Source organism: Vigna umbellata, chromosome 6 (assembly GCF_029865625.1).
Source record: "Vigna umbellata cultivar VRB3 chromosome 6, Vumbellata_1.0, whole genome shotgun sequence".
Lineage (NCBI taxonomy): Eukaryota > Viridiplantae > Streptophyta > Magnoliopsida > Fabales > Fabaceae > Vigna > Vigna umbellata.
The window spans coordinates 15,394,771-15,422,482 of record NC_142170.1 but is presented as its reverse complement, the minus strand read 5'-3'; the positions used below and the strand labels follow the sequence as shown (position 1 = coordinate 15,422,482).

The window sequence follows — 27,712 nt, the reverse complement described above, 5'->3', positions numbered from 1 at the left end:
ATCCGTCCATAGGCAGTGTTCCTTTTACGTTTCGTTTTTATTTTACTACGTTTTGCGGCTCATGCAAGGATTATAGGCTTGGATATTAAAAGGATTATTGGAAGTATGGGAAGGATTTAGGGTTTAGGATTATTGGAAGGATTATGACTACGTACCTGGAGAGGAACCACGACAAGGACACTACACCATAAACGCACTGCACCACGTACTGCACCGAGAACAAGAAGAAGATTGTTTGATAATTCTTTTCACGATCACCAAGCTTTGTAGAAAAATATTTTACTCATACAAGAAACTACGTAGGTTATCAGTGAAATATGTTATAAATGAATAAAATTAAAAAACAACAATTTTAAAAATAAAATTTTACTGAGGGGCAAAATAGTAAAGGAAAGGTGGAGGAAGGGGCAAAATAGTAAAGGGGAGGTGGAGGAAGAGATGTGTGGGGGTGGAGGAAGCAACACCCTATCTATTCATGCACGTAGGACACAGGCCCAATCTGATTATATACAAACTCAGCCCAAAACACTTGGACTAACTTCTACGGCCCAAGAAACTTTTTTTTATTTCAAGATATTTCTTTTCACTTAAGCTTCACCTTTCTGTCCTGTTTCTCATATGCACCCACTGAGGGTACAATGGTAATTTCTCAAAGACAATAATAGAGTTCGAATTCGTCTTTTCTTTTTTACTTTTGTATTTAAGGACATCTTTCAGAAAATATTGCACTGATAACATTAAAGCAGTGTCTGTCCCATGTAAAGGAAGAATACTAATACTTTTACACATTAAATTTTCTATAATCATTTGATAATATTATTTAATCTTTTTTTTCTTCTGTAAATACAAAAGTTTATTTTTGTATGATTATTTTACGGAATGAATGTAACTTGTGTGTGAAAGTATTTTTTTTCTTAATTGAAAGAAAAGTATGCATGAGACTAAATATCTACGAGAAACTTTGTTTGTATCCAACATGATCTAGTTTAAAAGTAAAAAGTGTCAGGAATAACATAAATGTATCCGTTAATATTAAAATTTTAAGTATAAATTTAAGTCTTAAATATAAAAATAAGAAAGTAGACCATTACTATTAATCTATTATCTTAGAAAATAATGAAAATTCTTTATATGATTAGGTTCAAATCTTATTGGTGCTGCGACTCTAAGTCAAACCTTCTCATTGTCTAGACCCAGAACTCCACACAAATAGAATTCTTTGGTTCCAAAATGAACAAACAGTTGGGGTAGAACAATAGCTGTTGCAACACTTTGGGTGTTTTTTTTTTTCAGGACTCACATTAAATCAATTTTTTTCCTGATTATAATTAAAATGACTGCAAACTTTTTTGATTCCGGGTGTACTTGTGGCTTCACAGATTTAACCAGAATAGTTTCAATTTGTCACTATCAGTTTGGTTATTCCAAGAAGAGTTGCTTTATTTTTGTATGATTCTGGCGAAATCGATTGAAGGCCTATTGCTTAGCATCTTAACTAGGTTAGACTGAGACGTGACGTGACCATGATTTATGGTATCCTTCTATTTGGGGAAGAGAAGAGGAACTTGTTAAGGTTAAAAATCTAATCAAAGAGACTATGATTCAGCTACACCGAATTATAGTTTTTATAGTCATGTCATTAAGATTATCAAATTTGTGCTTTTAAACGGTTGTGGAAGACAAAATCAATTACCAGATGGATGAACAATCATTAGGCATGAGGTTAAAATAGTGGCGTTTTTTGTCCCACCCACCTTTACAAAGATTTAAATTTACCAAAGTTAGATCAACACAGGGGCCAAAAAATGATGAATCATAAAAATTTAAGACTATACCAGCCATTCTTTTCTTAAGGAATTTGTATGAATCTCCAAAGTTTTACAGTTCAATATTTTAACTGTGTTTATTACCCTCCCTGGTTTCATTTTTAATTTTGTACCTTCATTTGAACTTTACGAGAAATGGTATAATTTGCATTTTACCTCAACATACGATCACTGCCTGCAATGTTTGACACTGTTTTCTATGTAGTCTGTGCTATTGCTCTGCTATCAGAACAATCATAGTATGACTTTGGCATGATTGCAATTTGAAGGGACATGCTGGTCCGTGTTGTTGGAAACAAACATTGTCTTGATTGTAAGCATGGAAGACATTCTCCATGCACATGCTTAAAGTTGCCGGCTGAAGAATTAATTGCATTACAGAAGTGACAGATAATGCTACCGATTTCTTTTTTTCTTCTGAGACATTGCTTGTTAACTCAATTGCATGGTAATACATTGAAAACTTCATTTCTTACATGAAAACAATGGTCAGAGACTATTCTTGATGTTGTTAAAGACATGTATTTTCTGTATCATATTGGCTCCAGACACTTCAGCCAGAGAAATTGGACTTTGTATGGTGTTTAATTATATTTAATGCTCAATTATGTCTCCAATAAGATTATCTTGACCAAAAGATGCATGTGAAGTAAAGAAAAAAGTGATACGCAGACAACTTTTGGGTACATCGATTCATAAAACATTAAATTTTGTGTCTCTTGTTTATCCGCGACATGTAATAAAATAAGAAGTGTAAATGTGATGCTGTTGAATGTATATAAGGACTGAGTGTTTAGTTAAAGATTTAGAAGAGTGTAAGCTGTGCAATTTAATATAAAAAAGGAGAAAATTTCATGAAATCCGGACAAAAATAAAAGTTGTGAATGGAGATGTCTTTGGATTGGTAAAAAAGAGGAGTACGTGGGTCAAAAGTTGTGCTTTTGCTGGAACAAAGGATAGGGGATGGAAGGATAGTTCAAAAGAGAATAGAAAAAGGGTCCTCTGCTGTGTTATCAACTAGAAAAAGCAAGTGGGAAAACAATAAGAATGTTCATTGTTTAACAAGTAATGCCCATTTAGCTCACTTCACATTGGCACCCTTTGTCACTCATATTTGGCATTATTTGTAATGTTCACATCTCTCGGATTTCTTGGATACACACCAAATCAAAGTATTGACTTTATGTTTCGACAGTTTTTGATGATCCACCATCCAAAGTTAAACGTTTCTTGCTCTGTGTTTTACATCACTCTCTCCTAATCATGCCTCAGGTGCTTATTACTATCCACTCCAACGCCTGCTACTGCCAAAATGGTTGCCACTAACCCTCTGTCAATCATTTGCCTTTTCCTTCATAATGCAATGGCTCAAGTTTCTTAAGAAAGATCAATTTTGCAACTAATTAATGATTAAGCCTAACTCATTTTCCTTATGACACATAACAATCCGACGTAGACCCAACAAACAATAAATTTCGTTAAACTCTAACTTATGTTAAAACGTTAAAATTAACTAAATTTTACACAACTAGGATAAGATATACACTCACTTGGGTAATAGAATTGAGCTTATCTTTTAACATAATTTATAGTTTATAACAGTGGTTGTTAAGCAGATAAAAAAGTGGACATGAATATAAATGTCTTAGACAGCACAGGTCCCACATATGTGTTGCACTTTTGAAGAATTTTGGGAAGGTTTCAGCATCAAGAAGATATAAACAAAAAACGGAAGTCGGGAATTTGTAGTCTTTTGATGATTTACTTATGCTATCTAGAATATATAGTCCACATCATATATGCATGCGTTAGTTTTTGTATGATTGATTACATTCTGGTTCCACATGCTTGACCATTAAATTGAGGAGTGATTGAAACTCATGGTGAAAACTCTGCTATGGTACTAAAGTCTAAAGCTCATCACTATATTTTATTACACGGGGGCATTAGTAAATAGTACCATCCCTGAAAAGAGGTCTGCATTGGCCTATATGGAGAATGTTTGCTTCGTTTTTAGACTGAGTCCACACAACTAAACTCCATTGACCCATAATCAAGAAGCTCCTGTATCATCTGTTCAATGTGATCATCTTCAAGAACTGGATGAAACTGTTGCTGTTCTGCTTCTCCCACTTCAACATGGTATTCTTCTACCCACTGAACTTCCTTCTGTCTCTTCTCTGCCCATCTGAACCCTGTTGTGTCCGCGCTCGTTCCCGCAACGGCATTGCCTGAATTGGATGACCCTTCTTCAGCCTCTTTCTGCGATCCCTTCTGCTTGCTCATTTGAAGCGAAAGAGAGGCCATGTGACACTTGTGTAGCTTCGCAGTCAGAGTAGCAGAAAGTAGCTTCGATGAAGATGATTGTGGGTCGTTAGGATTGTAAGCGAAATTGGTGCGTGCTTTTGGCCCGCACATTAACCTTGCCGCTTCATCGTACGCTCTGGCAGCATCTTCCGCTGTTTCAAACGTTCCCAGCCATATTCTGGTCTTCCTAGAAAAGCCAGCAAACAACGTTAATCAGAATGTTTGTTACACAGTGAAATAATGCGGCAATTTGCTTTTAAAAAACCGAAGGGATTATTATTATGATTGAAACTACAGGGTAACACGGAAGAACTAAAAGTTGGTATTCATGGTGAAACGAAAAGGATCACTTGAGAAGATTTAAGAAGAAAGAGTGAGCATTACAAAAGAGGGTGGCGAATTTCAGAGACCCAAGAGCCCCAGTGCCTCTGGCGGACACCACGATAGCGTTGTTGGGGTCTAGCCATGATGGTGATTGCTGCTTCAAACTTGTTGGTGAAGCGTCTTTGAGAATGTGAAAGTGAAGTTTTCATGGAGAGAAGAAGGTGGTAACACTCATTTATATAATAGTCTTTTGCGGCTTTCTCCTCTATGAAACCATGGTCCCACCAAGTTCCCTCCTTTTCCAAGCGGGGTAATTTTATTGTTTCACCTGTGGGTCTCTCTCTTGTTGGATCCGATTAACCCTACCTCTTTCGCTGCAACTCTCACTGTTACAACCCATTCAATTCATTCCTATAATACATACATGAGAAACCAACGATTCTACAAAGAATATCACTGTTTGGTATGATTTTTAAGAAAATAAATACAAGGGGTACGTAGAATACTAAATCAACTTTCTTCTCTGCTTTGACTTTATCTCAATTAGACTTAATTAATGAACGTGTTATGTTCCAACACTGGTATATGCAAATGGACAAGTGTGAATAAGACAGACAATGATGATGCCTAAATCATGAAGTATATAGGTAGATATGTACTTTAATAATAACCTTCACAAGTAATGTGAATGTATTTCTTTACTACCAATAATAACCAAATGCAAGTCACAGGTGTTAGATTTTCAAGTTTGAGTGTGTGTCTCATGTAAGGTAAGGTAAAAGTTGTTGCAACTATAAATTAATTAAAGATAAAATCAATTTTAAATATATAAATAGATACAAATTTTAAAGTCAGTTTTATAAATTGAGTTGAGTTTAAAGTATATAATTAGATGTAAAACTTATTTCATAAGTTAATCTATTATATTAAAGTTTTGAATATAAAATGATTTCAATCTCTTATATAATTAGACTCAAATTTTATTAGTGTTATATCTTCGATTAATCTATTACGTGAATAAACTCAATAAAAGAAAATGAATATATATATATATATATATATATATATATTTGGTATATGATTGAACATATTTGTGGGCGACATGGGGACGTGGCTCACATCACAGTTTTCTTAACGCAACAATGCAAGATGATGAAAGAGTGAATGCATGTCTGATGGAAAATTGAAGCCCATTCTTTGCTCGCGCGTGTGTAGGGCTGTAGCTGCTATATTTGACCTTACTTTTCTTAGTATTTTCATTTGTAATGTCGAAGTTAGCAAAAACGTTGTTGATTTTCTGACATGAATGACACGCTGTTGGGATTTCAATTTGTTGTATTGAATTATAGAAATAAATAAATCGAATTCTGTAAAATATTTATAAATTTTATTATTTTAAGTTGAAAACAACGTAAAGTATTTAAGAGAATTTGACTCTGAACTTGTCCAGACATGAGAAAAGTAGCGAACACTTAGCTGTAAAAGTGCACAGCTATTTTTTTCTAACACACGGAAATTAACCTCTTAAAACGAGGTTTAACATCGAAACACTGCGCTTTAAGGATTCACTGTAGCCTGGTTACCACTGAGCATCTTCACCTGTCATGGCTTCACGTGACGTACTCGACTCCGATCATCAAACCTAAACCATAATTTCTGATATAATTTATATGGAGGTTCCACACACGCATAAATCTTTGTATCGTTTTGAGTTAAACTCTCATAAATTTGTTTTTGATAAAGGTCTTTTACCGATAAACGTATCTTATGTATATATAAATCTATATTATTTTATCTAATGTTAAACTTTCTTCTTCCCATGTTCCAAACAAGACACCCACCCATGAATATATATAATTACTTGAATTGGTGGTTAGAATTAATGCATGGTAACTTTTACGTGAAATTATTTTCAGAAATATCCACACATAATAAGTTGTCCTGTAAATAAATAATTTGGAAATTAAGAAAGGTCTTACGTAGTGGTTTTTGACTTGTTATCATTAATCTATACTTCAGTTCTACTTCTGGAATCTATATGCCAAAAAAGTGATTTTGAGTGCCAGCATATCAGCAACCAAACGACCCAAAAAGCAAACATTACGCGTGCTTTTATAATTATGTATAGAAATCATAAACAACCATTGAGTGATGATTTTCAATGAGAAAGGACTTTTCCATGGAAATATTTGCATTATATATATTCATACTGTTTAACTAACTTTTTTTCTAAAAAAAATTAAACTTTTTTTTTCAAAAATTTAAATTAATCTATGGATAAATTAACTTATAGAAACTCTTTGATGTAACTTTTATATAAATTAATTTTAACTTATAAAAATAATTAAATTGATGTTTCATCTATTTAAAGTTAACTTGTTCACACAAAATGCAAGTGCATCTCGATTATCATTTCCCATGCATGCATTAGAAAGAAGAAGCTTTTGAATTACACTTTTTTCTGTTTGTAGTGGATTTCACTTTCCACTTTCTCAACCTTGTGAATCCATCTTAAAATCTCATGATACGAATCCCTAAAAAAACCAATTAATTGCAAGATTTTAGGAGCTATAGTACGTATTCTCGTCCGTTGAAATAATATTTGGAGTTATTGATTACTTTAAGAAAGCCATAATTTTTTTATATATTCTTAATGTTAAAAATATTCACAAAAAATTATAATAGAAATATGTATTTAAATTATATATGAGTTGAAACTATTGAATGGCGTAACAATAATTAAAAATAATATTGAAAATGTAAAATTATATATAATATATGTTTTTTTAAAAAAAAAATTGGACAAACATATACGTAAAGATGTTAAATGAATTTCAATTCATGAATTCATCATTTACCATGAGTTCAAATCAAGTTAAGTCAAACAATTTTTAATTTTTCAAATATTAAATTGAATCCTACACACTTAATTTGTTTATTAAAAAGGTTCAAACCAAATTAAATGTGAGTTGATTTGTAACCCATCAATACAAAATTTTTATTAGTTTTTTATAAAAAAAATATATTAACACTTTAGTTTTTAATTATTATATATTTTATGATAAAAATTTGATTAAATATGTGAATATTTTAAATATGATGTTAAAAAAATAAATCAAATTAATTTACTTTAAAAAGAATTTATAAATAAATTAAGTTAAATTGAGTTACAAAATTTTCAATTAAAAAAGTGAGTTAAGTTAAATTAATTCATTTTTTTATTATGTAATAAGTCAACTTTTATATGAAAGATATTAACTTAAGTTAACATATTTTAAGACTTTCACACAGTAAAAATTAACACTATTAACACTATCAATGGTGATACTAGTTTAATTTGGAAACAAATATTAACATATATGACTTTATCATTGGAAGATGATGATAAAACATGAAGTGCTCAACATATATAGCTACAATAATTATACAAAAATTCATCAATGATATATCTGTAGCAAAATAGCATCGCCATCATATGAATATGTACGTGTGAGATGAAATGAACGTACCCATATACTATCAAAGTAGAAAAAGTAACCAAATATAGTTTACTCCTCAATTTGAAAAAGATTTATCTTTTCATTTTACTTTTATATATCAAAGATAATAACTTATCATTGACAATAATTGCATTGTACTTAATTTTTCTCCCAGACCCATAATTTCTCCATGTTCGTAATAGTGATACTTAAACTCATGAATATTAGCATTGATCTGGTAACTCCAAAAGTTTAATTATATTTAGAAATCAAATTTAAAAGTATTTATTTTCTTACACCGAGTTTCTAAAAAAAAAATACTCTTAGTAACTAAAATCTGAAAAGTTCTTATAAATTACATTCGAACATGCTTTTAATAATGAAAATAAAAGAATTAAATATTTTTTTTATAACATGTATCTGTCTTTAACGATATCTGTCTTTAACGATATGAATTGATTATGTTCTGTAATAGGTTTTATGTTTTTATATTTTTATTCGAGGGAATTAGCAGGGAGATATTATTTATATACGACTTGAGTTTAATCTCACATGATAATACTTTTAACTCAAAATCTTAAAGAAATTACTCCATGATCTTTCATTTCATAGTTTAACTTTGTCATATTTACTCGACGTAAGACTTACATTTAAATTATTCTTAACGATTTCTTAAATATATTTTATATGGTAAATGTACGGTAACCTATTTATACTCAAATATTATAATTATGGTGGTGTTGTTATAGGAGTTGATCATACTTATACTATTTTACCTTTTTGTTGTGATTATAATATTGTTATTGTTAAATAACAGTATAAATCAATCATTTCATATTATCAATACCATTTATAAATTTTTTGATATATGTATAGAGATTTTTATTATAATATATAGATATGATTTTCAGTTCAATACAAAATCTTAAAATAATGGATTCATAGTTTTTTAATTTTATATAATTTAACTTTATTATAAACTTACATTGAATTATTTCCAAAATGATGTGTACTTGAACATATGATACCCCACCTTGAAAGAGTATGGTATTAAGAATCCCGAAAAGGGACAGTGAAAGTATATTTGGCTTGAAAAATGCGTTTGAAGAATTATGAAGGATAACTGAAACATATAACTTAATCCTGCATTAGTAGAAATCCTAATAATAATTTAGTGAAAAAGTCACATCAACATGTCCCAACAAATCTTAATTAGGTAAATTCTTTTGTCTTACACGTAAGTGTTACTCGAAGTAAGTTCACGATCATGGGGAACCAAATTTCCAATTTTCTTTGCTTAACTGGCATCACCCATTTCCAACTTCTGTCATATGAGCTTGACATTTTAACTCAAATATCCAATCACAAGGCCAATATGTGAATTTAAAAAACTCAATCAATGCTTCATCTTTTCATTATATATATATAAATATAAATTGAGATTTACATCTACTTTTATATATAGAAAAATAGAAAAATACGAGAAAAACAAAACAATAACATAATAGAAAAAAAAATCATAAAGAAAGAGATCATAGTATAAGTTTACATGATGTCGTACAAATTTACATTAGCTAGCATCAATATTACTCAATTCGAGTATTGTTAATAAAACTAACGACAAGAAGTAAAAAACGAAATTGGTAAGCATAAACGTCATTTTTATCTTGCTGCATGCAGCAATGCGTCACGTATGCAACAAGAAATGGTGAGGAAAAAAAAAGAGAATAAGATATCACATGAATTAATTTTTTTAATTTAAAAAATAATCAAATTTGTTAATCACGATTTTATATAAGCTAAAACCATTGGTACTATTTTATATCATGGGTGTCTATTAAATCTCATTTTAAAATCAATTATTTAGATTTTGTAGTATTTCAAAATCTAAGTGCAACTTTGTGGGTTGCATAAAGAAACATCCACAGAGAGCTTAAAGAAACATGGCATGGTCGAGTCCATTGGACCTTTGTGGGTTGGCCCAAAGTTGAAGGCCCTTGTTGTTACCGTGATTGAATAAATTAGATTAAAGAGAAAATGTGAAGATAAGAAAGTGGAAAAAAGGTAGCATATATGATACAGTCTGAGGAGCCTAACTGAGATGTTGATGTGAAATCAAATTCCTTAGCCTACATTCATTGAATGCGACCGACTATCTCGACCTTGATTATCATATAAGATCTTATGAAGAAGACGCAGTTTTTGCTTCAAAATTGAAGCTAATCTCAGAAAAAAAAGAAGATATCACTCGGTGGTCCATGTTTTAATGAAATTAAAGTGTTTCATTCTTTCTTGGTGGAGAGGCAAAAGTGAAGGTTCTAAATATTTTAATGAAAAAATAGTGCGGTGAAGACTGAGGCATGCCACCACAACCAAAATAGACAGCCCAACCAATGTGTCACGACACATTTGGCAAAAGATACCAGATTCTCATTCATGGCTGCAAACATCATAGATATTCCCTCTGTCCCTTCCGCCGTTTCCTGTTAGTCTGAGATTACTATGATTGTTAACTGTTTTAATCACTACATTTTTCAGTTACTTAGCCCATCATCACAAAACTTATTTCATCATTAACACCGGATTAGGTTGTAAACATCAGGCAGATATGGACCAACAAATTCGTGGGGGGATCAAAATCAATACAAGCTTATGAATAATTAAACATTTCTTTTGAAATGATGTGAAAGCATAGCCGAGTGTCATTGTGCAGCTTACTTTCTCACATGTCTTTGCCTCACCTACTTCTTTGATCCCAATAGAGAAGGTCCATTTCTCCAACTGCAGGTGGGTCAAAGTGCTAGTCGCTTGCACAATCACAACACAACAATTAAATTTTATGTACATTTGGTGGACCAATCTTGCATATGAATTTATAACAATGATAGTCACCAGTACCCACGTCTCTACTGTGGGCCTTTGTCACCCAAAATCTGAGACAGATATACCTTCGTTCCAACAGTCCCAGGTTGACAATTCACTGTAGGAAGTCTCTATTTCCATAAATTTAATGTTTTGAGATTTTGGGTTAAAACTATTGTCAGTTCCTTGTATGAACTGATGTCAATTAATTTACTAAGAACCTTGCTTATGTTTCTGACACATGCAGACCCTTAAACGGATATTTGTGGAATCAAATGAGTGGACATGACATTGATTGGCTCCGCAGGATCGTAGTTAATTGATGAATTTTGACTGCATTTAGTTTATGATTTAGTTCGCCTAACTTTCTTACCCTGCTAACTCTACGAGCTTTATGTCACGAGAGAGCTTCAATCGAGTAATGCTGTTGAAAACCCAGGAAGGTTTATTAACTTCCAAATAAACCCAGAAGAATCCATTAATTCAAATCAAAGCAAATAATATCAAGACACGGACTTTAGTTTTTATGCGGCTAAAATGCATTTACAGCTGCTGCAACTAGTGATTGATACATGAGCACAAATAGAAAAAGAAAAGATAGAAAGATCTTGTTGAAAAAGAGAAAAGACACAATTAATACGTGCTGTATATGAAATGCCATGAAGGGTTGCACTTAGAGTTTGAGGGACAAGTCAAGCTTGTGCAACTCCTCTTGTTTAGTCTTCAAATGGTGAACACTGTCCAACCAGTAGCCTCCAAATCCCTCTGGCACCAGCCTTGGAGAAAACTTCCCTAGCCGTTGGATGCCACCAGCCAAGGTTGATTCAGATTCTGCCCCAGTTGCCTGTTCTTGTGAGTACAAAGGCTGCTTCTGCCACCAGTTTTGAGCATGACAATGGGACAAACCAAAACAAGGTGTTTGTGTTTGAAAACAGCGTTTGTTGATCATGGAATGTGCCTGAATTCCAAGTGACCTGTTATAGGAGCCATGCAGAGGCAGAGAAGCCATGCTGGAATACCTGTGTGCAAAATCTGTTGGAGCTGCAGCACCAGCTCTGTGTCCTCTTTTTGCCAAAGTTCTTTCACGCTTATGCGCATTCTGATGTCCCCCAAGGGCCTGCGAACTATAAAACTTCCTTTGGCAGTAGTTGCATGAGAATATCCTTGGCTCCAATTCATCGCCGTGTCCTCCTCCATGACATGATTCTGAGGAGTTCATGGACAAATTTGTATCGATACAGTTTATGAGGTTGAGTTCTGGCTTTGACTCATAGGGATGTTCTTGGTCCTCCTTCTTCTCCTTTTGGATATCCATGGAAGCTAGCACTGGCTTTGAGCAAGGTGGAGGATTCTCTGAAAATGGAGTTTTCAGATCATTTTCAGATGATGGATGTGGCCCTGACCACACAAGCTCCATCTACTTCTACCTCGGAAGAAATTTGCAAGGGTTTGATCAAAATTTGGTTTGACAAAAGGAAGGATGAAATTTATAAGTGATGTAAGAACAATAAATGCTGGTGTTTGTGTGTGTGTTATGTATGGAAGTAGCCACTAGCTAGCACTATTTTACAGTTACAATGTCTTAATATAGCAAGACCTAAAAAGCAAGACATCCGTTTGTGCTTACAGAGAATGAGTTGTGTCTTTTGATAGCAACATATGAGGAACACCCATGTACAACTTTTGCTTGCTCATAACCCATTGCCTGTTTTTTTCTAACCTTTCTTTGTCTTCCACTTGTCGTTTTACGTTTCTTGTCCTGGGGTCTTCCTTTTTTCGGTTTTTTCATGTCCATAGTTTATGGTTAGATGAATAAAATCCAAGGTAAGATCAGTGACATGCTTTTGAAATTCAGAATAATAATGCATGACATACAAAAAGTGCGTTGTTCTAAATTTCTTAATCCATGAGTTGGTGGTTTTGTTGTGTCTATACAGAAACTCTTCCATCTTTGTCCTGTTTAACAATTTCTTTAAGTCGTGATCCAAAATTGATTTGTCCACCTACGTTGTCCCAAAAAATGTTTTCAAGAATTTGATTTGCTTTTCTAATATATCAATTTTAGTGCATCATGATTATCTGTTATAAAAAAATTACGTTATAAAAAAGACAGCTTCAGATTATCTGTTCGTGCCATTCCTGGAAAATTGGTGTGTATGGTGTGGAACTTTATTTATTGCTTTGCTGCATGGTGATATCTTTGTCAGCTTTATATATCATACTTAATATATAGAAAAAAAGGATACCATGTTTATTTTAATGATCAGAAGACTTTTGAAATGTGAATTTGACCCTAAAAAAAATACTTGATCCCTTAATAATTCTGACATCAAAATGAAATAAATATTACTTTAAAATAATTTTCTATGATTTGTTAAAGAAAATGCAATATTATATTAACTGGAGATGTATAGTTGCTGCAAAAGATTAGTGTACACACGAAGCAATATGACCAACTACATTAAGACACTTCATATTTCTCAACCTTTCAGAATAAAACCATGTTTGAGAATCGCCATGAATCATGATACAAATTCCTATTGAAATTTAAAAAGTCCCATTTGCAGTGCTTTTCTTCTAGACATCATTGTTATGTTAACATAATGGAAGTTCCTAGTATAATCACGAACACGAAAAACTCTTCCTTGTCACACAGTTGAAGTACAGGTTCTTACTTTTTCCTTTAGTCCACCTTCCCCAAATAATATTTTTCTGAACATATACACACTGTTTTTTTTTCTTGGATATATAATTGAAGTATAAGGCAGTTTGATGTACTTTCATAGACTAGAAAAGCATAAATATAAAATGTAAAGAGACACCCAATTCCAACTTTCTTCTTAAAGGGCTCCCATCTATCAAATGTTTTTTCTGTCCCAATTCACATGTGCATGATTCCATAGAGGATATAACTTCCAAAACACCCTCCATTAAATTTTGAGTAACAGTACCATAATACATTTTTACATTTATTTGACACAGAGTATAAGAATAAGATGATCATAAAAAAGTTTATATTTTTTCAAGAAAGAAGAAAGTAAAAAATAAGAAAAGGTAATATATTTATTTAGATTTGTTGACATTGTCTTTTGAACATTAAAAATACATTAATAATGATATATTATAACTATTTTTAATATATTTTAAAACATCAAAATTAATGTCAACAAGTATATTTTAAAAGAAGAAACAACATAAAAAAGTTCTCCCCCTTCTCTTTATAAAGTAGAATTGTTATTAGTTCATGCATAAAGAATCTTTTAGCTAGATTACGTGATAGAGTTGGATCTCTATGAAAAATATTAGGTAAGTTTTCATAATAATTAAAGCTAAAACTATTATAATTGTTTTCTTCTTTAGACAAGGCATAACTCAGACCACAGTGAGCATCTATCTCTCAAAGGGCTAATAATTTAATAATACTAAGAGCAAAATGTGAGGCCCCCATCCTCTTCTCTTTCCCTTTTCTTAGGGTTGGACCTCTTCCTCTCAAAATTAGCCTCATTTTATTTATTGTCACAACAACCAAAACAAAGTTTTGGACACAAGCGACTGAATCATAGCAAGGAATTCTGAGTTTTGATGGATAAGTAATACCTTCTGTGAAATTACTTAACCATTCTGCTTGTGTTCATGTTGGCTTGGGATCAAATCCTTCGCAATAAAAGGATAGTGACAAGAAAAGGGCTTCTTTCATGTCTTCCTCACACTAGAAAAAGTTGAGTACTAATTGTTCATTAAAAAGAAGTCTCAAGGTTTAGATTTCAGTCCTATTTAACACACAAAACATAAAGATACCTTGAGTTTTCACATGAGGTTGAAATATATGCAGAGCTTTTTATCTTCTCTAAACAGACTTAAGAGTTACATTGTAATTTTTTCTCTTCTGTTGATCAAATGCTTCACATGAAAGGATGTATTTATAAAATACTGATATTAAGGTCAAACTCTCTTACCTTGATATTTAATGAGTCAAACTTTATGAGTGTTGCTCCTGAAAATAAGGACACTGACAACATCCAATTAACTTGACGAGTTGGTGGGTGAAGACTTCAGTTTTTTCAAACTTAACATTGACTCTAGGCACCTAATTTAATTTAAATCTTATATATATATATGTGTGTGTGTGTGTGTGCCAGGACAACTGATTGCAACGTATCGAACAAAAGTTCTCCCACCCAATTCCCACCGCTCATTAAGCCACAATTTTATCTTCATTCTTTAGATTCATTTCACTTTTTCTTTTAGAGAATTGAGGTGCAGTAGATCAAAACCATTCACATATTCCACCTAACATCTTAAATTTTAGACTTAGTAATTTGGTTTATATATCTAAGCTTTTTATTCGTTTTAGTGTATCCATGACCAAGTGGTTTAGAATCAATCCTGCAGGTTGCCCTGTTTATTAATGAATAGTTGAATTTCAGCACAAGATATATAGATGAAGTTTTATCCATATACTTCAGAAAGAGCATGTGCATGAGGGATTATCATTCACTTTTTCTTGACTGAACAATTCAGAGCACCTTGTGATTCCAGTGCTGTTACTTTTAAAGCAACAAATGCTTTCTTTATCGTTTTGTGCCTTGAAATTTGGGAATGAGAATTAGAATTTCTAAAACCCTTTTTATCTAAATGTAGCCTTAACTCACCAGATTGTTATTTTGCGATGAAGAAACATATCACAGTTTTTGAAGTTTGGAATTGTAATGTCTGTTACTAACGACATTTTGCCATTCTAAACTTGCACAAAATTGCGTTTCATGTACATTTGCTAAACTTTATTTGTTTTGTTTATTTCTCTTTATCTTTTATTTCTGCATAGATTTTCACTGGTGGTTTAGGAACTTTACTTTAAATTAATGACAATTGGGAAGATCTCACTAGGTTTTCAAGTATAACTTGATCTCAAGTTGAATATAAACATAAAGAACAATACATAAAAAAGATGATCGATACATATTATCTTAAAAATTTGAGTTTGAAATAATCATTTAATTATGAAATCCTAACCAATATATTCCTTCCAGCTAAAACATCCATCAATGTAGTTTTTCCAGCACCACTTACACCCGTCAAAGCTGTGAGTTATAACTTTTAAGTGACTTACTTGTGGCATATCAACATAGTGCAATATTTAATCAAATGTGATAGAATATGGTTCAAAAGGAAGAACCATTCCTCTATTCTTTCTGAGGCTACAACTCACAATAGAATTAGCTCTTCCAGAACTTTCTCCATTACAGTGAAAAAACTGTTCACTTAAGCACATATACTGAAATTGACAATAGTATGCATGCATTGAGTTTTCATGTTAATTCTTCTTCTCGAATTCTGATTCTTTGGTTATTGTTGTCTGCAGCTTGTCAAATGCTGCAAAAATAATATAGACGTGTGTTAATCAAGTTTTGCTTTGCTACAATAATCTTAAACCTTATAATCTGCTCCCTCCAAAGCACATGATATCACATCCTACTTAATTCATATAGAGAAATTAAATTAATTTAGAATACAAGAGCGTCTCTGTATGCAAGATTAACTCAGGGACTCCACGATTGTATGTTCCATATCAAGTTCCCCAAGAAATGAAGGCTTTGAAGTGAATGTTGATAGATGCTGGGCAAGATTTTTGTACCTCTGGGGAAGTTATTTAAGGAATATTATGAGCTGATGTCTTAATGAAATATCAAAATCACAACAAAAATGTCACAATAACCAAAATAAAGTTTTGGACACAAGAAACTGAAAAGGAGCGGATTTACTTTTGGTGTCACTCCAAAAGGCATCTTACCAATGGAGGTATCTTATGTCACGTACTTGACTGAGCCCTGTCACCATACCTGAACCATGGGCTCTGATACCATTTATAGAGAGGTTCAACACACACACATTAATCTCCACGTTGGTAAGATATTGTCCGCTTTAGGCCAAGTCCTCACGGATTTGCTTTTGGTACCACTCCAAAAAGCCTCTTACTAATGAAGGTATCTTATGTGTATATAAACCATGTGCATTTCTTATTTTATTCGATATAGGACTTTGTTTGTACTCAATATTAGGCAAGGTCAGGTTAGGCAAGGGTTAGGCAGCAACAAGGGTTAGGCAAGTTCATGGCAACGTGGTTAGGCAGCAAAGAGACGAATTGTTCACTCACTGCTTTTTTTCCCTTTCTCATTCTGCAATCATGTCAACCAACCACTATATATACATGCCTCTCATCTCATCTCTTCTCACCATAAACAAATAATCATCATCTCTTGGTGAGATATGGACAATAACGAGGAAATCCTTTCAACACTAACTCCTGCTGCACCTCTTTTGGAAGTTTCACCAATACCACCAATAGAACAAATAATGGTATCAAGAACTCTCTTCTCAATGGCAAGAAAAGTTGGTACTGAGTTCATCCGGACTTTCATTCTTATGTTTGCTGCCACCGCCGTCATTGTCAACCAGAAGACAAACGGCTCTGAGATCCTTATAGGCTGTGCTGCCACCACTGGTCTCGCCGTTATGATCGTCATCCTCGCCACTGGCCACATCTCCAGTGCTCATCTCAACCCTGCTGTCACCTTTTCCTTTGCTGCATTGAAGCACTTTTCCTGGAGGCATGTGCCTACAAACACTTATTTTAGTTAATTATTCTGTGCTAAAAACAACAGGTTCTTCTTAATTGATATATGTGTATCCATGTCTTCAGGAAGGTGCTTCAATTATCCATGTTAGACAAAATATTACACTGTGTTTTCTGTACCACAATGACAAAAATTATTGTAATACATACATCATTCAAGCTTCACGTCCTCTTACAACTTTACTTACTTACAAACTGATATTCAAAGTAGCAGAAAACTCAGATATTGCTTAATGAAAAAACCAATCAAGCCTTTAATACCACATATATTCACGAAACATAATGTGTACAAATAAAATAGGATTTCTTCAATCAAATTAAAAAAAGAACGAATTAAAGGATGTGATATAAATAAATAGGGATTCCTTCAATTCAATTTAAAAGGAAAGAATTAAAGGGAAACTTCTTGAAGCTGAAATCATGTTTATAACAACAACAATAATAACTCAAATTCCAAACGTTATCTTATTAACTGAAGTTGGAAAAATGGATCAAATTGATTATCTTTGTAATACTCTTTAAATCTAAATAAGATCATTCTACCATGTGGAAAACACATTTATGCATATTAAAAGAAATGTTTCTCATTTTTCCAAAATATAAACATGTATGTATGATCCACTTCAATTAAGCATGAATATGTCAGGATATGGGTATCAAAAAATATCTAAAAGGAGAACTGATTTGACGGAACAACCTATTCATTAATCGATTGAAAAACTTTCAAGCAAAACAGAGCAAGTGAGAAATGTAACTTACCTTGAATTCAGGGGAATTTTGTTTTTATTCTCACCTTTAATGTCAGTCCACAAAGTATACTAAAAGCTTGGTTTTAAGTTTTGACAAAGAAAGTGGATATCAAATTAAATTTTAGGCACAAATTATTGGCCTCAGATGAAAAATCTTCAAATTTTCATGGCGAACAAGAAAAAGCATAAATTATATACCCCAAACCATAACATAAAGCTTTCAAGTAGAAGAAGCTATAAATATGTTTCCAACAATAGTACTAAAGTAGCAGTTCCTACCTTAGACAATTACAACGATAGTCTCTGATGTTTAAGGAATATATAAGTTGATAGTCTATGTGATGTTTTAATGAAATATCAAAATTACAAGGAAAATGTCACAACAACCAAAACAAAGTTTTGGACACAAGCGACTGAAAAGGAACAAGGGTTAGGCAAGGTCAGGGTTAGGCAAAAAAGCAAGGGTTAGGCAAGGTCATGGTTAGGCAACAAGCAAGGCAACGTGAGGTTAGGCAGAAAGCAAGGCTTTCCTTACTCATTCTGCAATAAAATCAATCAACCACCATATATACATGATTCTCATCTCATCTCTTCTCAGCATCAAGTTCTTGTTACCATTATTGGTCTATTGGTGGCATTGGTGAAAACAAACCATTCTCATTGGTGGGGTAGGGACGACAACGAGGAAATCCCTTCAACACTTGCCACCCCAAACACTCCTGGTGCACCTCTTTATGGAGGTTTCACCAATGCACCAATAGGACTAACAATGGAAACAAGAACTCTCTTCTCAAGAGTGGTAGATGTTTCATTGAGACCTTCATTCTCATGTTGGCCACCACTGCCGCCGTCATTGTCAACCAGAAGACAAACGGCTCTAAGACTCTCATAGGTTCATGAGATTTAACAACCTTACAGTAGGATATAGTCATACTTGAGTGTAGAATTCAACTTCAAAGTTTTTCATTGTTATTGCACAATGTGTTTAGAATAAACTTTTGCGATCATGGGTACATCTGTAGAATATGATGCACCTGTTTATTCATTTTAGATGTCTCAAAGGAGGAGCTGGGGTGAGTTTATTTTTTCCATGTGCTGTGTTATTGTTTTCTCTCATGTTTCTGAACCACTTCATATATATGCAAAGGAAGCTTAAATTCATACGAAGCAAGATAACTGCATTTGTCTTTTGTTCTGGATATGTATATGATTTTTAATGAAGTCTTCTTACATTTTAACCATAAGTTTTGTGTATTTTGTATTATTTAATTATTAAATCGTTTTTCTTCATTTTCTGTAGAAAGGACACGTTAATTAAAAAGACATCTTCCTGGGCAAGAGGAACTTCAAGAGATTGTTCAAAGGAAGGTTTGAAGAGAATAATTTTACTACTGCTTTCAGTTTGATCATATATCTAAGGAAAATATCTTTGAAAATGCTTAGGATGGAGACTAATTGACAGGACACCAGGCCAACCGGTCAAATCAAGATGGTTTTAGAAGTGGTATCTGTTAGAAATATTATATCTTTTATGTTTCAGTTTATCTTTCAGTTAGTTTGTTATTATTTATTATTTGTATTTTGGGCTTAGCCCATATTTTTTCTATTATAAATAGAGAATCCTATGTGTGTTTAACACAAGGGAGATTAATCCTATATATAATTTTCATTATGTTTAACATGGTATCAGAGCAGGTTTTCTGATCTCTTCCGGTGGTCTTTGTTGTCTGCCGGCGGCCGACCGTCATGGTCGCCGGCAGCCCCTAAAAATATCCAGAATCAGAGACAAGTCTCCTAGAAACTACTGCCTCCTCTGAATGACCGGACCGAAACCACTGCCTCCTCTGAATGACCGGACCTCCCTCTCTCTGTTTAGACCTTCCAGAGCAGTCATTGCTGGCATCGAAATCTGTCCTCTTCTTGCCGCATGCTTCTGCATCTTCGGACCTCCTTCTTCTTTCTGCGTAATTTGCTGTAGAGGGTTTCGCCTCTGTATTGCTGTAGAGGGTTTCGCCTCTGTATTGCTGTAGAGGGTTTCGCCTCTGTATTGCTGTAGAGGGTTTCGCCTCTGTATTGCTGTAGAGGGTTTCGCCTCTGTATTGCTGTAGAGGGTTTCGCCTCTGTATTGCTGTAGAGGGTTTCGCCTCTGTATTGCTGTAGAGGGTTTCGCCTCTGTATTGCTGTAGAGGGTTTCGCCTCTGTATTGCTGTAGTGGGTTTCGCCTCTGTATTGCTGTAGAGGGTTTCGCCTCTGTATTGCTGTTCTTCCTTTCTTATTGTATTTGCCGCACAGATCTGCTGCGTCTCCTTCATCCACTTCTGAAGTTGAAGTGTTTATTGCCTCCTTCTCTGCTGCGTCTCCTTCATCCACTTCTGAAGTTGAAGTGTTTATTGCCTCCTTCTCCGCTGCTCTCCTTCATCCACTTCTGAAGTTGAAGTGTTTATTGCCTCCTTCTCCACTGCTCTCCTTCATACACTTTTGAAGTTGAAGTTTTCACCTAAATAATACATATGACTAAAAATTTCTTAAAAATTGTTATTCCACAATATTTACACGTATGGTACTGTTTATTTTGTAGGCCAATAGTAAAACTATGCTATTTTTTTTTTCAAGAAATGTTTTCCTTTTTTTTAAATGAAAAAAAAAATAGTAAAAAGCCAGCTCATAATTCAATTTTAAGGAATCAAATTTTATATCTTTAAGTAGTTTCTTTTCAATCACACTTCCAAAGAACTAAATTCTAACATGAAAAAAAAATGTATTATTTATATAAATATTTGGCAGAATATGTTATTTAGGTGATTTTGGATTCATGTGTATCATTTGAGTAAACAAAAATCGTATTCTGTCGGGTCACAGTGATATAAAATATCATTATCATTTTATTTTTGTTTAGTGTTACAAATGTTCCTGGTAGTTTATTTGGATATGTTATTTTGTTTAAAGGAGTTTATATAAGACTATTAATCAAATTTAACGTTTATTTGTCTTTGGAAATTGATTTATTTTTTGTTCAATTAAACTACTCTTATATTGAATTTGATTTTTATAATTTTCACTCTGTGTAAATTTTATATAGCATCATATAATAAAATACTAATTATTATAAATTATAATGTTAAGTTTTTTAATTTCAATTAAATAAAAAATAAAAAATTAATTTAAAATATTTAAAATTAGTTTCTTTCTTTCCTCTTTTTATTTAATAACTTATTATCAAATATTTAAAATATATTCAATTAATTTTTCATATTATCAAATATTAAAAATATATTCACATGACACATACATAATTTATAGCAAATAAAATAAGAAACACTAACAAAAAATTTATTAAAAATTTTATAATTGATTTTCATATGATCTAATAAAATAAAATATTAAACAGAATAACTAACATCAAATAAATTTATTAAAAGAAGATACTGCCCACGCCATTGCCGGAAAATTGCCAAAATCATCGTCACCATCAGGTTCGTTTTCCTATTTTGGATTAATCATTCCTCTTTCCTTATTATAACTGTTTAATCCAAAGAGCGAGTAAAAAGGGGCGCGTTTCGTTTGAATCATTATTCACATTTTTGAAGGAAATCAGAACAGAACACCATCCCCAAATATGAAGCATGATTATATAATAAAAATAGGTTAGAACATGGTATTGACATTATAAGTCGTATGAAGCTCTGTTCTTTGTCCCTTGAGGAAAAAAAAAAGATTTGTCTGTTGTTTAAGTGTTATGATTTTGTTGATGGACGGTTATCTCTGTGAAAATCATTGATTTATATGGATTATCTTTGATTATCTTCGATTATCTTCATACCATCTCGTACATTTATGTTCATCTTTTGCACCTTCCTATGTGAATCTGATTTGACAAGAATAGCCTGTGGTGTCTCAGTTTATAAAAATTAGATGGATAGACCTAACCAAGAAGCCAATATGTATACTAAGGATTGGAGAAAGGGACTGCCGCAAGAGTTACGCCAAAGAATGATCAACCAGATGTAAGATTCAGTTTTATTATTTTCTCACTGATATATATATAATTTGTAATTTTTTGTTTTTCTCCCTATGATTGCCAACATTTCTGTGACGACTCTCAAATGAAAAATGAAAAATGAATGTATACGAAAGAACATTGATAGGCAGTTTCATACTTATTTTCTATCTTTTATTTCTATGCTTAGTGATCCTGTCACTCTCGTCTCATTCCACTCTTTTCTATCTTTTAATTCTATGGTTTAGCTTGTTTCATGGTGGTTGGACTGCCAAATAAATTTTTTAATCACCCTTTTATTTTTCAGAATTGTTCTAAAATTATCTTTTTGACTTGTAACTCTCCTTAACTATGTATTCTTGTTCTTTTTATTCATTTTTAATAATTCAATCATCATATTTGTACGGAGAAACTATCAAAATTATAAAACCAATCCTTGCTGCTTGAGATATCAATTCTACTATATATGTCTTTTGTTCTAGATGTCTATGATTTCAATAAAGTTTTCTTACACTTTAATGAGTTATTAAATTGTTTTTCTTCATTTTTTATAGATTGGACAAGTTAAAAAAACATATTCCTTTTCATGGTGAAAAGGGATTGCATGAACTTCTTTTAATTGCTAAAAGGTTTGAAGAGAAGATTTTTACTATGGCAACAAGTTGGGTATGTATTTGATTTTATATTTACAAATTTGTAATTATGTTTACAAACACATACAATACTAAAGGTTGATGGTTTGATTTGATATTTCCTTATTTCAGCCTGATTATCTATTGAAAATATCTTTGAAGATTGAGACGATGGATACTAAACCCCAAGGCACCACCAGGACTAACCCACCAAATCAAGGTGGTTAACATGAAATAGTTTCCAGTTCAGATTAAGTTAATTAGGACTCTATTGTGTGATTTTTTCACTCAAATACACATGGTACGGTACAGTTGTTGGGTCATTTGGTTTTCGAGTTACTTTTTATTTTTTTTTAAATGAAAAAGTAAAAGGTAGAAGTTCAGTTCAGAATTATTTTTTTCGATCGGATGTCAGAATTTGGCTTTCAGAATTAACAATATTTTATTCAAGAAATTTTTTGATTCATGTATGCTATTTAAGTTAAAAGATCTGGTGTCATTATCATTTTATTTTTGTTTGGTGTTACATACGGATGTCAGAAGACTTTAGTGCTTACAATTAAAAAGCTTTTGCCTCCATTTGCAGTCACCAACATTAAAGTTGAAGCTAAACAGTCAGAAATGCAACGTGTAATAGTGCCCATGCCATTGCCGAAAAAATCCCTAAAGCGCCACCACCATCAGGTCCGTTTTCTAATGTTGGATTTATTGTCTCTTTCCTTTGAATCATTCTTTGAAAAAATTGGAATTGTGTTGTTGTTGGCCTTTTCAATTAATTACTATACCATCCATATTTTTATTTGTTATAAAATTAATGTATTTGCATGCATAATATGTTTAAACATGTTGGAGTGACATTATAAGTCGTATAAGCTTCTCCATTGAGGAAAAAATTATTTGATCTTATTTTCCTAATATTTTATACATTTATATTTATTTTTTGCATCTTCTTTGGGAATCCTATTTGACAATAATGCTATGGTGTTGGTGTTTCTGTTTATAAAAATTAGATGTATAACGATAATGGGAGACCTAATCAAGGTACTGAAGGCAATAGTAATTGGAGAGATGGACTGCATCCAGAGACACGCCAAATGAACATCAACACGATGTAAGATTCAGTTTTAATAATGTCTATCAGTTGTAATTTTTTTACTTTTTTTTTTCTTCAATAAACTTTTTAATCACCCTTTTAGTTTTTAGAATTATTCTAAAATTATCTTTTTGACTTGTTATTAAATTTAATTCTATTATCATTTATTTCATTAATTTAAATGAATCATTTGTATCTTGTTACGAATTTTAATTTCTCTCTCTAGTTTTTTAAAAATCGGTGAATTTTCAATTTAAGTTTTTTAATGAGATGAGGTTGTTCTTTTTATTCATTTTTAATCATTCAATCATCATATTTATACGGAGAGACTATCAAAGCTATAAAACCAATCCCTGCTGCTTGAGATATCAGTTCCACTATATACGATATGTCTATGATTTCAATAAGCTTATAACATTTTAGGATTGTTTATTGACTTTGTGTTTTCTATAATTTGTATTATTTTGCTATTACATTGTTTTTCTTCATTTTCTATAGGGTTGACTCATTAGAGAAACATCTTCCTGATTCTGGTCAAGATGTATTGCCAGAACTTCATATGATTGCTCAAAGGTTTGAAAAGAAAATTTTTAATGCTGCAACAAGCTGGGTACGTATTTGATTTTAGATTTACAAATTTGTGATTATGTTTACAAACAAATACAATATGAAAGATTGATGGTTTAATGTGATATTCCCTTATTTCAGCCTGATTATCTACTGAAAATATATTTAAAGATGCATTCGATAGAGACTGGATGCCAGTGCACCAAGGCCAACGTACCAAATCAAGGTGGTTCTGGAAGTATCTAACTCGAAGTTGTTTCTAGATCAGATTATATTATTAAGACTCTATTGTGTGATCTTTTCACCCAAATAATACACATAGATGCAAAAATTACTTAAGCAGCATACTATTCTAAATATTTACACATATGATACAATTTTTGGCTCAGTCCGTAGTCAAGTTACTTTTTTAAAATATTTTCTTTTCCAAAAAATTAGTCCTCCTTTTTTTAAATGAAAAAGAAAAAAAGTAGAAGCCCAGTTCAAAATTTTATTTTTATATTTTTTCAATCACATGTCAGAATTGAGCTTTCAAGAAACCAAGAAAGAAGAAAATAAAAAATAAGTAAAGTAACCTCAAATGAATGTAAAATATTTAGGTGCGTCAAAAACTCTTCTTTTGTTTTTGTTTGGTGTTACATATGTTATTGGATTTCAGAAGACTTGGTACTTATAATTATTTTGCCTCCATTTGCAGTCACCTACATTAAAGTTGAAGCTCAGCAGTCAGACACGCAAAGTGTAATAGTGCCCACGCCATCCCCAAAAATATCCCTAAAGCGCCACCAACATCAGGTTCCGTTTTCTAATGTTGGATTAATCGTCTTTCTTTCCTTATTATAACGGTTTAATCGAAAGAGCTAGTGAAAAGAGGGTGTGTTTCCTTTGAATCATTCTTTGAAGGGAATCACAACAAGACATCATCGCAAAATGTGGTGAAAAACGAATTAAGATGAGGAAACACTCTATGTAATTTTGGAATTTTGTTGTTATTGGCTTTTTTACAATTAATTACTATACCATCCATATTTGTATTCGTTATAAAATTAATGTTTTTGCATGCATTATAAGTTTAAAGATGTTGGATTGACATTATAAGTCGTATGAGCCTATCTTTTTGCATGCATTATAGGTTTAAACATGTTGGATTGATATTATAAGTCGTATAAGTCTATGTCCTTCGTCCATTGAAGAAACTTGATCTTATTTTCCTAATGTTTCATACATTTATATTTTTCTTTTGCACCTTCTTTGGGAATCCGATTTGACAAGAATAGTTGGTGTTGGTGTTGGTGTTTAGATGGATAACGATAAGGGGAGACGTAATCAAGGTACTGAAGCCAATAGTCATTGGAGAGATGAACTGCACCCAGAGACACGACAAATATATGTCAACAAGATGTAAGATTCAGTTTTAATATTGTCTATCATTTGTAATTTTTTTTCTTTTTTTTTCTCAACAGAAGTAAATCAATGATTCCATAGATGGTCAACATTTTCATGAGAACTCTGGTCTTCTTTTCGAATGATAAATGAATGTATATAGAACATTGACTGACAACTTTATATCGTGTAAACATGTTTTCAAATTTAGTTTAAAACTAATATTTGATGAAAAATAGCTTCATTGTTTTTAATGTCATGATAAAAGTGTAGGAATGAGGTTTAGCATGTCAGCAACATGCTAATTACACATGCTAATTGACGTGTTAGTGGGACAATTTTGTTAAAACCATTTGCACCTTGTAAGATGGTATCATTTTACATGTCCAGGATACTGGGCAAGCTGAACTTATTGAGGGTGAGATCAGTCTGATATTGTGATTTACCATGCTCAATCATGGGATCGTCATCAGAGTGCACCCAAAATGATCCTTTCTTTATCCTACTGTCAAATGTTTCTTGCTATTCACTGCCTTATCCCCTTTGAAAATCACTGAATTGTATCATTGAATTTCCACCTTATACATATTTTCTCCTCATAGACAATTTGTGGCAGATGGATATTTAGTGGAAACTATAGTACTATTGGTAGAACTTTTCTCTTATATTTTTTATACAGTTCATATATGGAAAGGAAGCTTAAATTTATATGAAGCAAGATAACTACGGGAGTTGAATCTATATATTCTTGCCTTAAAACTTGGAAACAATTCTTAAGAGGCTTGAATGAATGATTCTAATCATAAGAATAGGAGCAAGTGTAGGATCTAGAATTCAAGTTAGCATAATCTAATCTTTAGGAAGAGCATAACTATGGACGGAAATCGATTAGAATATTATTGAACCGAAAATTATACAGCATAAGAACATGAACACAAATTAAAAGATAAAAGTTGGAGAGTAGTTAGATGATGGAAGAAGCAAGGCCCGCCACTTGAATTTGAAGTTCCACTTTCATCTTCAAGATAAGCACTAAGGAATAATAACCACTTGGACTTCTAGAAATCAAGATAAAACTCATTAATGAGAATTACTCTCACAAGTGTTTGCTTCAAATTCTCTCAGTTTTTCATATATTTCAAAAGTCATTTACAAAGTAAGGGAACTACTATATATAGCCACCCATGCTAGCCTTGGCCAAAAATACTGCAGAAAAATGAGAGAAAATTAAAAATAAAAAATAAAAAATACTATAAGTTTTCTATCACTTGTATTATTTAGTTATTAAATCGCTTTTCTTCATTTTCTATAGAATGGAGATTTTAAAAAGACATCTTCCTCTTTTTGATCAAGAAAGATTCCATGAACTTCAGAAGATTGCTCAAAGGTTTGAAGAAAATATTTTTATTGCTGCAACAAGCCAGGTACGTATTTGATTATAGATTTATAAATTTGTGATTATGTTTACAATTATATTCCATTTGAAAGATTGATGGTTTAATGTGATATTCTCTTATTTCAGTCTGATTATCTAAAAAAAATATCTTTGAAGATGCTTACCAATGAGACTAAACCCCAGGGCAGCATGGCCAACGCATCATGGTTCTAGGAGTATCTAGTTTAGCTTAAGTTACTAAGACTGAATTGTGTGCTTTTTTCACTCAAATAATACACATGGACACAGATTGCTTAAACAATACTATTCCAAAATATTTACACATATGCTACTGTTTATTTTTTAAGTAGTAAAACTATGCTTATTTTTAGTAATTTTTATTTCAAGAAATGTTTTCCTCCTTTTTTTAAATGAAAACGAAAAAAAAAAACAGTTCATAATTAAATTTTAAGGAACCAAATTC

The 27,712-nt window shown here is 32.2% G+C and overlaps 3 protein-coding genes across 3 annotated transcripts; 1 reads left to right on the top strand and 2 right to left on the bottom strand.

Moving 5' to 3' along the window:
• Positions 1 to 3,381: 3,381 nt before the first annotated feature.
• LOC124843267 (ethylene-responsive transcription factor ERF003-like) lies at positions 3,382 to 4,681 on the bottom strand. Its single transcript, XM_047319971.2, has 2 exons — positions 4,518 to 4,681; positions 3,382 to 4,320 (listed from the first exon to the last, which is right to left on the bottom strand). Exons 1-2 carry the CDS (start codon positions 4,664 to 4,666, stop codon positions 3,840 to 3,842), a joined length of 630 nt encoding a protein of 209 aa, XP_047175927.2. The 5' UTR covers positions 4,667 to 4,681; the 3' UTR covers positions 3,382 to 3,839.
• Positions 4,682 to 11,249: 6,568 nt separating this feature from the next.
• Positions 11,250 to 12,339, bottom strand: LOC124843292 (zinc finger protein 1-like). Its single transcript, XM_047319997.2, has one exon. The coding sequence runs from the start codon at positions 12,213 to 12,215 to the stop codon at positions 11,472 to 11,474; it is 744 nt and encodes a 247-aa protein (XP_047175953.2). The 5' UTR covers positions 12,216 to 12,339; the 3' UTR covers positions 11,250 to 11,471.
• Positions 12,340 to 21,784: 9,445 nt separating this feature from the next.
• On the top strand, positions 21,785 to 27,555 carry LOC124828249 (uncharacterized). Its single transcript, XM_088092263.1, has 11 exons — positions 21,785 to 22,185; positions 22,733 to 22,844; positions 22,943 to 23,030; positions 23,397 to 23,494; positions 23,821 to 23,921; positions 24,402 to 24,513; positions 24,612 to 24,696; positions 25,168 to 25,265; positions 25,771 to 25,871; positions 27,166 to 27,277; positions 27,376 to 27,555. The coding sequence occupies exons 1-11, from the start codon at positions 22,094 to 22,096 to the stop codon at positions 27,460 to 27,462; spliced, it is 1,086 nt and encodes a 361-aa protein (XP_087948389.1). The 5' UTR covers positions 21,785 to 22,093; the 3' UTR covers positions 27,463 to 27,555.
• The last annotated feature ends 157 nt before the right edge of the window (positions 27,556 to 27,712 follow it).